The sequence below is a fragment of the Atractosteus spatula genome, chromosome 21 (genome assembly GCF_055471065.1).
Source record: "Atractosteus spatula isolate fAtrSpa1 chromosome 21, fAtrSpa1.hap1, whole genome shotgun sequence".
Taxonomy (NCBI): Eukaryota; Metazoa; Chordata; class Actinopteri; order Semionotiformes; family Lepisosteidae; genus Atractosteus; species Atractosteus spatula.
In genome coordinates this window covers 6,219,549-6,235,145 of record NC_142726.1, presented here as the reverse complement: position 1 = coordinate 6,235,145, position 15,597 = coordinate 6,219,549, and the positions used below count along the sequence as shown (strand labels likewise).

At 40.5% G+C, this 15,597-nt stretch overlaps 2 protein-coding genes across 2 annotated transcripts; one reads left to right on the top strand and one right to left on the bottom strand.

The window, feature by feature from the left end:
• Positions 1–5,090, top strand: LOC148817078 (olfactomedin-4-like). The gene is made up of 5 exons (XM_088938981.1): positions 1–77; positions 1,485–1,619; positions 2,189–2,407; positions 2,874–3,030; positions 3,609–5,090. Exons 1-5 carry the CDS (start codon positions 18–20, stop codon positions 4,433–4,435), a joined length of 1,398 nt encoding a protein of 465 aa, XP_088795107.1. The 5' UTR covers positions 1–17; the 3' UTR covers positions 4,436–5,090.
• Positions 5,091–6,793: 1,703 nt separating this feature from the next.
• LOC148817077 (uncharacterized) lies at positions 6,794–15,259 on the bottom strand. Its single transcript, XM_088939153.1, has 5 exons — positions 15,227–15,259; positions 14,568–14,675; positions 12,441–12,497; positions 9,399–9,900; positions 6,794–7,527 (listed from the first exon to the last, which is right to left on the bottom strand). Exons 1-5 carry the CDS (start codon positions 15,257–15,259, stop codon positions 6,794–6,796), a joined length of 1,434 nt encoding a protein of 477 aa, XP_088795279.1.
• Positions 15,260–15,597: the final 338 nt, after the last annotated feature.

Genomic DNA, 15,597 nt, shown 5'->3' with positions numbered 1-15,597 from the left:
CTTTCAGCGCCTGAGCAATGAAGCCATCATTCATCTTCTCAGCTGTGACTGCAGTTGTCCTCTGCAGCCTTCTTAAGGTAAGGAGACAGGCCATCAGAAAGAAGGTACAGATTGTGTACAATTAGATCTCACTGCAGAATTCAGGCAGTTTGACATCTGCACTGTCCTGGTTACAGAAAGTTTGACAGTGTTTTTCAGCTTTGCAGTTAATTGAGCATTCACATTTAAATATTTGCTGGTTTAGACTCCCTGTTTTATTAACAGTTTTCAGTTCCTAAAAACTGGTTAATTTTGTAAATCCTCTACCAGACATTTTCAGTATTTAGGTATCTTTAGGAATTTTGCTCTCAATATACAATAAAATTGTTTATAATGAGAAATCCCTTTTCAGGTTTGATGGTTTGATGAAACACAGGACACCATTCTGATGTACACCATTACTAATTCACAAAACAAGTTATTCGGAAGGTTTAGTGGTGAAACAGTTTTCACATTGAGGTCATTTATAAAATTCTCACTGACAATACACAAATTCTTATTAACTGTATTACTGTTGGTACTTTCTGTAATATGTGTACAGTATATTTCACTCACAACATTAATATGTGATGCAATGGAAGCATCTTCATTTTAATGTGTGACCTAGTCGTGTTGATAAAAGACAGTTCATTTCAGTTTTTAAGACGAACCTTACTTTGCATAAACTGTAACTCAGTTCCTCCCACCTGTTAGTGCAGAACACTCTTTATCCCCAGAATGCAACAGGTTGCTTTGTTTATCTGAACTCGAAGAAGGACATGAACTCAGTACTCTGGAGACCGATAACCCATGATGGACACAGCACTCAGACACAATCACTTCAGCAACAGACAGTCATGCTGATGTGGTTCTTTTGATCAAACAAGTGTTTTGTTTGGTACTAAAAGATATAGTAGCTGTACCAGGCTTAATCAGCAAGGAGTAAGCTTTATTACTGTAGGCAAATGGATAAGACCACTTATTAGCCATAGTTAAATGTTATTATTTCTTGGGGATCCACTTTAGAAACTGGTACAAGCTTAAACAGCCATTTGTATTAAAAAAGTGTTTTATTATTTTTCTTTATGATTTTAAGCATCTCAAAATAAAACTCTGGCATAAAGTCTTGACCTCACACCTTAATGGGTTAAAATAAGCAAATTTAACTGATCATCGTGGAACTGTATCTTTGCTACTGTAGATATGACAATAAAGCACCAATACCTGCCTTAGCACAGGGTAATTACTGTCTGTTTAAGGATCCAATTAAAAGCACGTCCATCTGAAATTGTCCTGGAGAAACAACAATTCTCTCAAAATGCACTGAAAACTGTCCTATCATGTGATCATCATCAAAGCAGAAAAGAACTGTGATTTACAGTAACTTCGTCTTATGTGTGTTTTTATCTAATCATGAAAGCTAATTGTCCTGAGTGTGAACCTGAAGCTATGGTCTTTCCCCCTAGTCTTGGGTTTCAGCCCAGGTCTCAAAAGCATGCTTCTGCGAGCTGCAGAACCTGGGTCAGGCTTTCCCCTCAGACAAGCTTGAGGAAATCATCCAAACCTCCACTGCCTGCACTCGCAGTGCCACAGAGGAGCAGGTAACATGAACTGGGCGTCTGGCTTTGATGACTTTCCTCCCCTAGACCCTCTAGGTCTGATGTTCTCTCACAGTCAGGCAAGTGTCTCACATAAGATTAGGCCTTATATTTAAAACTGCAGGAACAGAAATGGCTGCTCCATAACTGGACCATTTAAAGATAAAGCTTTTTACTGCATGACTTTCGTCTTCAACAAGTTCTTTAATTGTAAGAATTCTCAATTACTGTAGAAGTTTAAAACTCCAAAAGACAGTATTTTTATTTGATCATTCCAAAAACCAGTGTGTATAAAAGTGAGATGCTATAGAACCTTTTGTATTTTCCCCTGAGCTCATCTGATCTGATCTTAGTTTCCCCTCTTCTGAACTATAGAACTATGAGTTACTCATGTAAAAAACAATATAACTAAGGTTATAAAATACAATGCCAGAGGAGGTCATATGGCCCTTCTGGTTTGTTTGGAAATAAGTAGCTTATTGGTTCAAGGATCTCTAGGCTGGACCTTTCACAACTTGTCATTCAGAGTCTTTCCAGTGTTCACAGTTGAGGCTTGTCTATTTCTTCTTCAGCTGGCCGAAGTGGAGACCCTGCTGGACAGCCTGCACTACCGGCTGCTGGACCTGGAGAAGGACGTGAAGGACCTGGAGGAGGTGAACGATGAGGGGATGTACAGCATCATCTCCCTGAGGATCATTGAGATCGAGCTGAACGAGATCAGCGACCTCCTCATCAGGCTCAACAGCACCACCCGGAACCATCAGGCCCTCACTGTCAACCTAGGTCCACAGGTAGGACATGGGCTCCACATGTAACGCACTGACTCCACAGGTAAGGCATTGACTCCACGGGTAACACACTGACTCCACAGGTAAGGCATTGACTCCACAGGTAACACACTGACTCCACAGGTAACATACTGATTCCACAGGTAACACACTGACTACACAGGTAAGGCACTGACTCCACAGGTAACAACTGGTAACAATCTGTAATTGCAATCACTGCCACAAATCAAACTCATACAACCATGTACAGTTTCCATTTGCAGTCAGGTGCTGGCCCAACAGCAAATAGATTTTTTTAGCAAATAAGTACATTAGAAGGCAACTGCTTCAAGTCATTAAGGTCGTTGTTCTGAGATGAAATGCTGGTCAACTGTCTCCTTTAACCAAGAATTTAATTGATGTATCATATGTTTTCTTTAGTGAACTGATGTAAGCTTGTAGACTTGACCAGGTCTTTTCCCTTATTCAGCTGAGGAATCTGAGGACAGAGCTGGAGAAGCTGGCTGACTTTGATAGGATGCAGGTGGTAAAAAAAGAGCAGGAGAACAAAAGGCTGAAGAGACACCTGTCAGTTTGCGAGACTGATCTGAGGATGACTCCTGCTCCATATAAGGACCCTGCACCAGGTGAGAGATGCACAGAAGAAGGTGCACACCATCCTCAGGTAACATCAAATGTTATAGGTTAGGCCTTTGGTGTTCTGGTTTGTAGAGAAGAGAAGTGGTGTAAAAAAGAAGTCATGATTCATGGATGTGTCAATGAAGGCACAGTCAGGAAGATATCATTAGGCAATGGATCTTGAGACATATGGTTAAGCAAGGTTGTATAACTGGTTCACTACAGTATGGTTGGATAGGTAATTATGGTATAACGTGGGTGTATAACTATTTCTGGAGGGTCTTGAGTCTTCTGGTTTCTGTTCCACTTGGTTATATAGTTGGTCTAATTACTGTATGTACTGTAATTACTGTAAGTGCATAATTCAAAAACGTCTAGTTTCAGAGGTAACAGTGAAGTGAAGTGAAGTGAAGTTATTTGAGTAATCGACTGTAAAATATCTTATGATAAATCCCAGCTATATCTAAGAAATAAATTACGTTAATTGTTTGACTGCTCGAGTTAGAAAATAACCCAGAAGACCACAGATCCTCCAGAAATTTAGTCTAACCCCCCTACTACTGTTTCTCATTTTCCCTTCTCCTAGGAAACTGCCCCTTTGGCCGTCTGCTGAACGTGACAGGACCCACCAGCAGTATGCTCACAGAATATGACAGCTCCTATCCCTATGGCGCCTGGGGTAAGGACCCCAAACCAGCCCCTGGCAAGGAAAGCTGGTACTGGCTGGTGGTGCTGTCCAGCAGCAGCTGCTATGGCAGCTTCGTTCGCACTTACACAAGTCGCAGTGCCCAGATCGTGGCCCAGTATGCAGGTGATGTCACTGTTACTTCCTCCACTACTACCACCAACTCCATAATGGGCCCTGGCTCTGTCATGTATAACAACGCCTATTACTACAACTGCTACTACTCCCCTAACGTCTGCCGCTTTGACATGGAGACCAAAACAATCACTACCAGGGCCCTTCCAGGGGCAGGAGCCAATGGCAAGTTTCCCTACTGCCATCTCACCGCCTGCTACAGCTGCACGGACATCGACCTGTCTACCGACGAGTCGGGGCTCTGGGTGATCTACGCCTCTGAGGAAAACTTTGGTAATGTTGTTCTCAGCCGGCTCAACGCCACCAGCACCCTGGACATTCTGGAAACCTGGCGCACCTCTCTGGTCAAGAAAGCTGTCACCAATGCCTTCGTCGCCTGTGGCGTGCTGTATGCCACCCGCCTCGTCAACAACAACTACGAAGAGATCTTCTACTCCTTCGATACTGTCACGGGCATTGAAAGAGGCAACCTCAGCATTCGCTTCAGGAAGCCTTCGGCCTACATCTACTCTCTGAACTACAACCCACGGGACCGCAACCTCTATGCCTATAATGATGCATATATTGTCACCTACCAGACCGTGTTTGGGTGAACAGATTTGGATGTCCATTCTTCTCCAGCTTGTGGCCACACTTTCAAACCAGACTCAACAGAAGGGCACAACAAACAAACAATTTGCTCCAAAATATTACTTACTTTTTTCCCTTAGATAACCTTTCTACGGTGAGTAGATGTGACTGAAACATTACTTATGGTCAAGAAAATACAAACTAGTTTAAAAATGCTCTATGGACCTTCTGTGGTGAAGTACAGATAGGTAAGGAGCATTTGCAGTTGATGGTACAGTCTGGTTTTCAGAAGGGTGGCTTTCAGGCTTTTTAATCTTGATTTTCTTTAGTAATCCTATATATGCACGCAGGGAGCAAAGATAAGACTAGGAAGTTTAGTAAATGATTTAGTTGCACCTCAGTTTACACCTGCTCTATGATAACTGGCAACTGATGATCAGCTGGCGCTTTCAGAACATCATGCAGTCATGCAATTTTATAATTTAAATTAATAGAAAAGATGTAGGTTCTATAAAAACCTTGTTTTATACAGTACACGGTTATACTTGGGTGTGGAACTCACTTTTTTGGTTTTAGATAACCAGATCAATCACACCTGTACAGAACAAGAACTAATCCTGCCTTGCTTACATGTAAACCAGATGTGTGGAGATTTTGATATGTGTAGCAGCTGCTCAATAAATTTGTACCGCAAATGTTGGTGTCCCTTTCATGCTTCACAACAAAGGGGTGTTACAAAAGCAATAATGTCCACAATCGAAGCTTGTCCATTTCTCTTCTGCTGCTTTAGCAGGACCAGAAGAGGTCAGCTGTAGACCCGGAGAGCCATCGTCAACCACTGATGGGTCTCTCTAAACGATGACTATCCTCAAGGCTTCCCTCTCCTGATCTAGAGTGGATCTGTTTCTTTTTGTGTTTCATTTCATCTTTATTTTGTTGCTGGTATTGCAGCTCATTCATAAAATAATGTTATCACGCTGCTTATTAATGGGAACGGGATGGTACTGTAGCAGCTAGTGCTGCCCTATACTGTAGCTCTTGGGTAGAGTTCAGTTCTGAGCTGGGGCACCATGTATATGGAGTTTGCGTGCCTTCTTTGTGTTCATGTAAATGCTCTGGTTTCCTCCTACCCTGCAAAGAAATACTGGTGCAGGTAATTAGTCTCTCTGAATTGGCCTGTGATGTGATGGACTGGTGTCCCACCCAGGGTGTAACCCTGAATACGTATTAGTAAAATAAAATATAAAGAATGGCCAACTTTCCAACACAGGTGCTCACAAAGATATTTTTGTATTTAATAGTTTCCTAAACAAATGTTTCCACATGTATAATGATTTACGGTATGTGTAGATGCTTAGACACTGGTGTATTCCCTCCAGACCACAAGTGGGCACTGTAGAAAAAGAGCAACAGCTGTCCATTTACTTCTTCCTGGACAATGTTTGATCCTGACCCTGAGTGTGGTTTTAGCTTATAGCGTAGGTGAGTGTACTGTCTGCAGCTGCAATCTGCAAATACGAAACAAAACAAACTTTTCCTGTCCTACTACTAATACAATGGAAACCACAAATTGCCTGACAAAGGTAAGTGCTCTACTTTTCTTTATTTTAAAACTAGCCAGTGTGTTTGCAGTAACAAAATGTTTTTATAGGTTGTGAGAAAATGTCTGATCACACCTGCAGATACAGATAGCTTTTCAGTTACACACTAATTAGATCCTTTTTAGCACTAATAATTCATTCTTTTTTACTGTAATGGATGAGACAAAGTATAAGTAACTTTTGATTTCCAGACCCTTACATACACCAAGATGAAATGGTGTATGTAATGGGCCAAAAATGTGGTGAAGCCCCTACTCTTTGTAGCCTTGTTCCTGAAATTGTGTGGCTCTTTGAATCCATCAACAGTGCCATGATTTGAATTTCCCAGTTGGCTAAAGAAAAAACAGATGGCCAACTAAATCCTTCCCTGGGTTAACTATTCAAAGGTGTTTTCATTTAAAACATGTTAGAAGTACTGTAAATGAAGGTGTGGCAAAGCAGTAATCCATTTTTGTTTTACATTGTACAGAAGTGGAATTCTGTTTAGAACATTTGACTATGTGTTTGGGGAAGAATTATTTTGGTGAAAAGAAACATTTAAAATTGTTTGATGAAGTGAATCTATTTAATTTTACTACCACATTGCAGGTTGGTAAATGGATCTTCCAGGCTCTTTGAGAGGTAAAGTGTAGAGGCCTATATTAAAGTTTACATGGGCCTGAAAAAGAAATAATGGCTTTATATAAAGCAGATGTTCTTCTTTATTTTGTTGGTTCTGTAGATTTCCTTACAGTACACAGTACTTTAAAACAGTGTTGAAAACACACTAATATAGTCATACTACAGCCTTGCTTCCTGTATTAAACAGGACAAAGACTGGTCTCTGGGGTTGTAGTGTAGATTTTGGATGCGACCAGAGATCTTCTCGAATGGCAGGCTCAAGACATTGGTTTCATGGCCTGTTTTTGTGTCGAAGGCATAGAAAACCTCCTCTCTGTAGGTGTTGACGTAGCGGGTGGCGTAGAGCACTCCACACACCATGAAGGTGTTGGTCACCGACTTCTTGAACAGCCTGGTCCTCCAGGTCTGGATCACAGCCAGGATGGAGGTGTTGAGTTTGCTCACCACCATGTTCCCATAATTCTCCTCTGTGGCATAGATTACCCACAATCCTTTTTCATCTGTTGCAAAATCTATATCTGTGAAAACAGAGCAGCTGTAGTAGCAGTAGGGGAACTTGTCATTAAAGCCAGTTCCAGGCAAGGTAGCATGAAGGATGATCTTGGTCTTCAGGTCTAATTTGCAAAGACTGGCCGTCCTGTAGTAGTGGTAATAGAAAGCCTCATCATACAAGACAGAACCAGGACCTTGGATGGCGTTGGTTGAGGAGTAGGAAGAGGTCACAGTGAAGTCTTCATGGTTCTTAGACATAATAAAGTCTGTGTAGGAAGCATAAGTACGCAGAACATTTCCATACTTGTCACTGCTAACCAGCCGCTGAATCCAGTAGATCTCCTTGGAGATTTTTCCATTTTTGGTTTCTTTGCCCCAGGAGGTGAAGGGGCATGATGTTCCTTAAGGGCTGAGGTGTATAACCACAGGGGAGCTAATATTGGACAGCGGGTCTTTGGTGCATTGACCTACAATGTACCAAAATCAGAATTTGATCACACTGAAAACAAGTGAGAGAATGAAAGATGATTTTCAAACATTTATTCCATATAAGTCACCATGTTGGAAATGGCCTGTCATTTCCTCTTTACCTCCAAAAGGCAAACTGAAGCAAAATCTGTTCTCTAAACATCGTGCAGGATGAAGTCTGTTTTTAACCTCAGATTCAGTCACTTCACTGCCTTACCAAATTGTTTGTTAGAGCCATTTTGCTGATTTTTCCCTTTTTGAATTTGCAATCTTCTCTTTAATTGAGGATGTAATGTCATTCAACACATCATTTTCAACTACCCTCCAATCAGGGTCAACAACAGCCATTTCAAAACTGCCCACCACAAAGACAGCGTGAAATTCAGTACATTCTCCCTTATGAATAGAACCCATAGTCCTGGCTAGAAAAACTCATTATGTAAGAATTCAATTGCACTATACTTACATTTCCTAAGAAACTTCCCAATGAATTACAGAGAGTCATTACACCTTTGGAAGTTGGTTTAGTTTTTGCTGATTTCCGGCCACTTGGTGTCAGTGTAAACTAACATTTAGTACATTATGTATTCAATTGCTGTATACATTTTTTTCGTATTAGCTTTTATATCATGCTACAATGCTTGAGAACATGTCACAACTGAAGAATGCGAAAGTTCACAATAGCACTTAAATACTGGACATTTCACCTGTTCATATACCACTTTAATAAAATCACAGAACTATTAATTTTGTTACCTTACTATTGCTACCCTCATTTTTATAATTGAATCCTGTAACATATTTTGTCTATAATGGATTCATGGATAATTTAAATCTTGCTAGTAGTTTCATCTGAATTCAGATAGCATTCTTAAATTCTACTTACTATGGCAACAGCTATAGATGGTAAATTGATAGGAAACACCATTACAGTTGTTATGTCCCAGTGTGTGGTCTATGTGTGTTTTGTTGTTGTTCCACACTGCTGACCTTGACTGTTCTCCCTCCCCCATTGGCCCACCATTTCACCACTGTTTCATCATCAATCAGCTTCTCAGCCAATCAGAGTGCATCTTATTCAGTATATAACATGGAGGTTTTCAGAAGGAAGGAGCCTTTCGTTTGACTTCGGTCCCGCTTGGCCTTGGTTTTGCTTTGCTTCATTTCGCTTTCGGTTATTGCTTCGGCTTTGTTGGTTTGTTGTTTTGCTTTGTGTGTGTGTGTTTTCGTATAGCTTCAGCTTTGTTGTTTTGTTGGTTTCTTTTTGCCTCTTTGTACTTTCGTTTGTTTGTGTTTATCCTTGTTTCGTCATTACCTTGCCCTAATGTGTTATATGTTCAACCTTTGTGTATGGTTTTGGGTAGTCAGTGGAGGTTAGGCAGAGTGTTGAAGAACACCCTGACCGTTTCGGGTTTTCTTTTGTAGTCAGGTTAGCTTTCCCTCACTTTCCTAGCCAGCTCCATTTTTGTTTATTTTCTTTTCTTTGGCACCACTCTAGTTCCTTTACCCTGTGTGTTATTGTCTTATTTCATACCAGTCACTTATTCACCTTACAATTATCATTTTTGCACCAACCCCTTAATATCACGCTTCCTAGTCCCTCACCAGAACCCACCTGCTTCCAAAAATTATCCTAAATGTTACACCCCTTTACCCCTAGACACTTGGGGTCGTAACAACAGTCTAGAAATAGGAATAATTGCAAGTGTCTTATAATTTATACACATGGGATTTTATTCTGTTATGTATAATCTGAAGTCAGATCCCTGGGACTAGACTGATGACTGCATATGTCTTTATAAACCTGAGAATGTGTTATCTGAGAGTCTGCTGATGGAACACGTGTAACATCTAGCTTTTGTAGTGTACCTGGAGGCTTTTCTCACTGCTGTCTTACAATGCCTGGTCAGTTTTAGCCACACATTCAAGGAGATTCTTTCCTTCACTGTGCCCATCACATGGTTGCCCTGCCTATAGTTTGGGTGACCATGCGCCCTGAGGCTGCCCTGTCCTGTAGTGTGGGTGACCATGTACCCTGAGGCTGTCCTGTCCTGTAGTGTGGGTGACCATGCACCCTGAGACTGTCCTGTCCTGTAGTGTGGGTGACCATGCACCCTGAGGCTGTCCTGTCCTGTAGTGTGGGTGACCATGTGCCCTGAAGCTGTCCATTCACTCAGGTGGTTGCTGTCCAGGGTCCTGCAGGACTCCAGGCGGTTCTTCAGACTGCAGAGGTGCTCCCTCATGGCCAACAGGTTGAATTTGTCAAAGTTCTGCAGGTTTTGGACCTTTTCCCTGACAGACTTCAGCTAGAATCGGGGAGGAGAAGTACAATAAGTACATTTTATCGTGACTATTCACATCGTACACAGACTAGTGGTATTTCTTGGCTTTTTGAAAACAAATCAAATTTGACAACACAAAATACAGAATATGTATTTAAGACAGAAAAAAATATGATAATGATATACAGTATAAAAATAGTTTCAAAGAGGCATATTATGGTTAATGATAAGACACAACACTGAGGAAAACCACAGTGCATTAAATTCTTTCATCATTCTGTGATGAAAGAATTCAAAACCCCTAATCTCTTTAGAGCTGAGTTTGCTGAAACTTGGAGACATAAAGTTATTTCTCAGCAGTGCAGCAATAAATGGAGAACTGAAACTACTACTACAAGAGTAATGAAGCAAATACAGTGGTGTGAAAAAGTGTTTGCCCCCTTCCTGATTTCTTAGTTTTTTGCATGTTTGTCACACTGAAATGTTTCAGATCATCAAACAAATTGAAATATTAGACAAAGATAACACAAGTAAACACAAAATGCAGTTTTTAAATGAAGGTTTTTATTATTAAGGGGAAAAAAATATCCAAACCTACATGGCCCTGTGTGAAAAAGTGATTGCCCCCTAAACCTAATAACTGGTTGGGCCACCCTTAGCAGCAACAACTGCAATCAAGCATTTGCGATAACTGGCAATGAGTCTTTTACAGCACTGTGGAGGAATTTTGGCCCACTCATCTTTGCAGAATTGTTGTAATTCAGCCACATTGGAGGGTTTTCGAGCCTTAACCGCTTTTTTAAGGTCATGCCACAACATCTCAATCGGATTCAGGTCAGGACTTTGACTAGGCCACTCCAAAGTCTTCATTTTGTTTTTCTTAAGCCATTCAGAGGTGGACTTGCTGGTGTGTTTTGGATCATTGTCCTGCTGCAGAACCCAAGTGCGCTTCAGCTTGAGGTCACAAACAGATGGCCGGACATTCTCCTTCAGGATTTTTTGGTAGACAGCAGAATTCATGGTTCCATTTACCACAGCAAGTCTTCCAGGTCCTGAAGCAGCAAAACAGCCCCAGACCATCCCACTACCACCACCATATTTTACTGTTGGTATGATGTTCCTTTTCTGAAATGCTGTGTTACTTTTACGCCAGATGTAATGGGACACACACCTTCCAAAAAGTTCAACTTTTGTCTCGTCAGTCCACAGAGTATTTTCCCAAAAGTCTTGGGGATCATCAAGATGTTTTCTGGCAAAACTGAGACGAGCCTTTATGTTCTTTTTGCTCAGCAGTGGTTTTCGTCTTGGAACTCTGCCATGCAGGCCATTTTTGCCCAGTCTCTTTCTTATGGTGGAGTCATGAACACTGACCTTAACTGAGGCAAGTGAAGCCTGCAGTTCTTTGGATGTTGTTGTGGGGTTTTTTGTGACCTCTTGGATGAGTCGTCGCTGAGCTCTTGGGGTAATTTTGGTCGGCCGGCCACTCCTGGGAAGGTTCACCACTGTTCCATGTTTTCGCCATTTGTATATAATGGCTCTCACTGTGGTTCGCTGGAGTCCCAAAGCTTTAGAAATGGCTTTATAACCTTTTCCAGACTGATAAATCTCAATTACTCTGTTTCTCATTTGTTCCTGAATTTCTTTGGATCGCAGCATGATGTCTAGCTTTTGAGGATCTTTTGGTCTACTCCACTTTGTCAGGCAGGTCCTATTTAAGTGATTTCTTGATTGAGAACAGGTGTGGCAGTAATCAGGCCTGGGTGTGGCTAGAGAAATTTAACTCAGCTTTCCAAAGATGTGATAAACCACAGTTGATTTATGTTTTAACAGGGGGGGCAATCACTTTTTCACACAGGGCCATGTAGGTTTGGATTTTGTTTTTCCCTTAATAATAAAAACCTTCATTTAAAAACTGCATTTTGTGTTTACTTGTGTTATCTTTGTCTAATATTTCAATTTGTTTGATGATCTGAAACATTTCAGTGTGACAAACATGCAAAAAAATAAGAAATCAGGAAGGGGGCAAACACTTTTTCACACCACTGTAGCTCTTCAAATAAAAATACATGTGGAGATTGTCATGAAACATTGGTTAGGTGTAGAACTGACAACCACAAATCTCCTTCTGATTACAGTATATTACTCTGCTAAAGTCCTTCCATCCATCCATTTTCTAAATGCTTTATCCAATTCGGGATCATGGGGGAGCCGGAGCCTATCCCAGCAAGCAAGAGGCACAAGGTCTTTCTCACACCTGAAGAAGGCTCCATGGCTGAAATGTTGTGTTTTCTTTCTCCCTTTTTTTTCCAACATGGAATAAACCTATTACTTGTTCCTTTGCAGCCTACGCATGCTGACGCAGCTACCCACCTGAACTACTTATTGTACTTATGTACTATAGCATAATAATACATTAATAATGTAAACCTATTAACATGTTCTGTCCAGATGGGCTCTTAATGACCTAATTCAAATGATAACTAGCTTAACTGCACAAATTTAACACCACCTCCAAGTTCTTCAGATTCTGGCGCAACAAAGAGACCTGGAACACACAGACACACCTGCCCCGTGACCAGGATTGGAGTCCCCTGCCTTAGGACCATGCTCAAACAGCGCACCTGGAAAGAGGGATGTCATGATAAAGGAATTGTACCCCAAAATAAAGTGAAAAGGGACCAGAAAAGAATAGATTTTGTCTTCCACCCAAAACACTTTGCTGGCAGATGAGTGTGACCAATAGGCAGCTGCAGTCATTTAGTCATGTGAAATGGAGGAAACGTTTTTAATCAGACCCAGTTCAACAGCAGACACAAAGACCAAGTCCATGCATTGGAATGGAAAAGTTCTATTTTAGCTTTGTCTTAAAAGGCATTTATTAGTTCTGTATTCTTAAAATCTGTATTCTTAAAAGCTTATTATTGAAATTGTAACTGATGTCATATCTTTTAATACACTATATATTGCTATAAGCCGTGTTAAGCAATAACTACTGAGATCGTGTAGTACTGACAATTTCTGTTCATTAGTGTGTTTTAAGTGGTGGTATGGAAGTCATAAAGAACCTTTATTATTTATTTATTTGACAGTTTGGAAAATGAGTGTCATTTTATACACATAGTTTTGAATGTACAGTAGTTTTAGATATGTGCACCATTGTCTTAACACATCATAGTGATCCTACTCCATGCACTGATAATTCTCTTTATAATGTTTTCAGCTATTGGAGTGAAATCAGTTTTTGAGCAGTTTTCTTGCTAAGTTTTTGTGTTCACTGAATATGACTTGAATTAACTATTAGCATCAACCTTGTTTGTTTCCTTTGAACTTCACATGGCACTGTATCACTCAAACCTGTTCTTTTACTGAGACTGAAAAAATGAGGTCCCTCCAGCAAGTCTGCATAACACATCACCCCAGAATGAGCTGCTTTCCTCTAGAAATTCTCCTTCCGTAATGAGGAGAACTTACCTGGCTGAAGTGTGTTGTCTAACTGAGGCATGGTACAAAACTCTTTATGTATCCTCAGTTTTGTCGCAAATTAAGTTAATAATTAGCTCAGTAATTCTGACATTTTTAGTGAAGACCCTCTTGTGTGTATTAAGTCCAAATAAATTATGGTAGAAACATTAAAAGCACTTCAAATAATAGTTGAAAATGTTATATTTTTCATCAGTTTTAAAAAAATTCCCAAAACCTTTATTAACGTCTCATAAAAGAACCCCCATTCAGGATCAATGCCTGAGGCGACGGTTATTTTCAGTGGTGTTAATGGTTAAAATGTTTGAACTTTCTGACTCCACATCAGCTGCCTGCAGGGAGGGAGCTCCTCCTGCTGTATTTTGTAGGCCAGGAGAAGGGTTGTGGAGTCAGTCTGTCAGAACACAGTGAACACAGGTCTGCAGCCTCCTCCTGAGCTCTTCTGCTCGTCCTCCTCCCCGGCTTCTGCAGGGTAAAACCCAGCTCCAGCTCCAGAATCAGCTGCAGCCCTTTCTAGCATTCTGTCTCCAAATATCTCCAATCTGATACTTTTCTCACCCACCGGCACTTAATAGTTTTGGACTTTTTTTGGAATCAATACTTATATTTGTTTATACTGCACTTTTTCTTGCCACAGGATTGCAAAGTACATTCAATAACCATCCACGCTGAACTGCTGGCCCCTTAAATACCTTTTAAATGAGATAATACTGGTCTACAGTGCATACATTTCATGTTTGTATTTAATATTTAAACTGTTTTGAAATTAAAAATATTTGAGAAATGTACTTTTCTCTATTGTGTGAAAAATTGACCCAGTCATTTCATTATTACACATAACACAATCAATTAAAGCACTTACATGGTAGAGGAAAGTATTCATTGTTAACTGACTTAGTACATTTTTTCTTTTGTTCAACAGTGCAAAACCCTCCTGAATCTAACAGTGAAAATTACAAACTATTGTCATAGTAATACCTTTATCGTGTTATGATAATGCTGCAAATTTCAGTTTCTCATTTGATTTCTTATACTCCTGTATTTCACTATGTAGCCTACCTTCATTGTATAAACTCTGGGTGCTCTATGAAAGTTGTTGTGGACAAAGCAATGGATTTCTGTTGTTGCATTCATTAATACCATTGATATATTACACATTTAAAGGTTTTTTTTACATTTCTCGGTAAACCATATTTCTCTTAACCCCTCACCAGAGTCAGAGGGAAGAGGAGGACCTGCTCACAGAGGTGGTGACTCCTTCCCCTGCATCCTGCTTCTGTGAGCTGAAGAACCTGAGTCAAGCCTTCCCCTGGCAGACACTGGAGGACATTGACAGAGGTGCTAGCAACTCTCACCAGGAGCAGGTATCACAGTCAGGAGTGTTGACTGTGTCTGTACTTATAAAAGAATATATTTCAATATAAGGTTCATGTCAGAAAACAATTCTTAGATTTAACAGTGAAAACTGCAACCTAAATAATCCTAAAAGAAGATCACCTCCTCTAGAGTACAGATATCTAATCCTGGTCCTGGAGAGCTCCAATCCACTGGATGTGGAGGTCTGCTAAAGATATGGATTAATTCCTTTGTGATCAGTTAAAGAACTGATTCATAAAACTGATGAACTTCGAGATCTTTTAGGACTAAAATCTTAATAATCTAGAGTTTTCTTAATTCAACATGAATTGCTTGGTCCATGAATTGCTTGCGGATGTTATAAATCTTTAACAATGGTGACCTACAAGACCAACAGGATTGGGACTCTCGATGACTAAGGGAATCCGCAAGGATCTCTCAGAGGAGAGCACATGGAAATGTAGAAAACGTTCCCAGCAGGTTGTGAGAGGTGTGGCTGGATCGATGGACATACCTGTTCATGCCCACAGTAGCAGGCACTACCCATGACGTTACAGCACCTCCAAACTTTGAATAAGATTCACAACACTCGCCTCTTAATTCCTCAGATCAGCTGAGATCAGAGATCTGAGATCTTTCACACCTTAAATATACACATACCTGCATGTTTTCAGCCTGCTTTAGCTCCAGCACATTTTCTGTATGTCCGTGTTTAGCCATACATGATGACAATACATTACATGCATGTTGGCAACAAGAGAAACAATTTGATTCATCCATGAACAAAGATGTTGGTTAGAATATCACCACAAAGATATGCATACCAGGGTGCACTTTTAAAGATCTATTTCAACAAGCAGTTCGTTTTATGAGAGGCACTCCAAT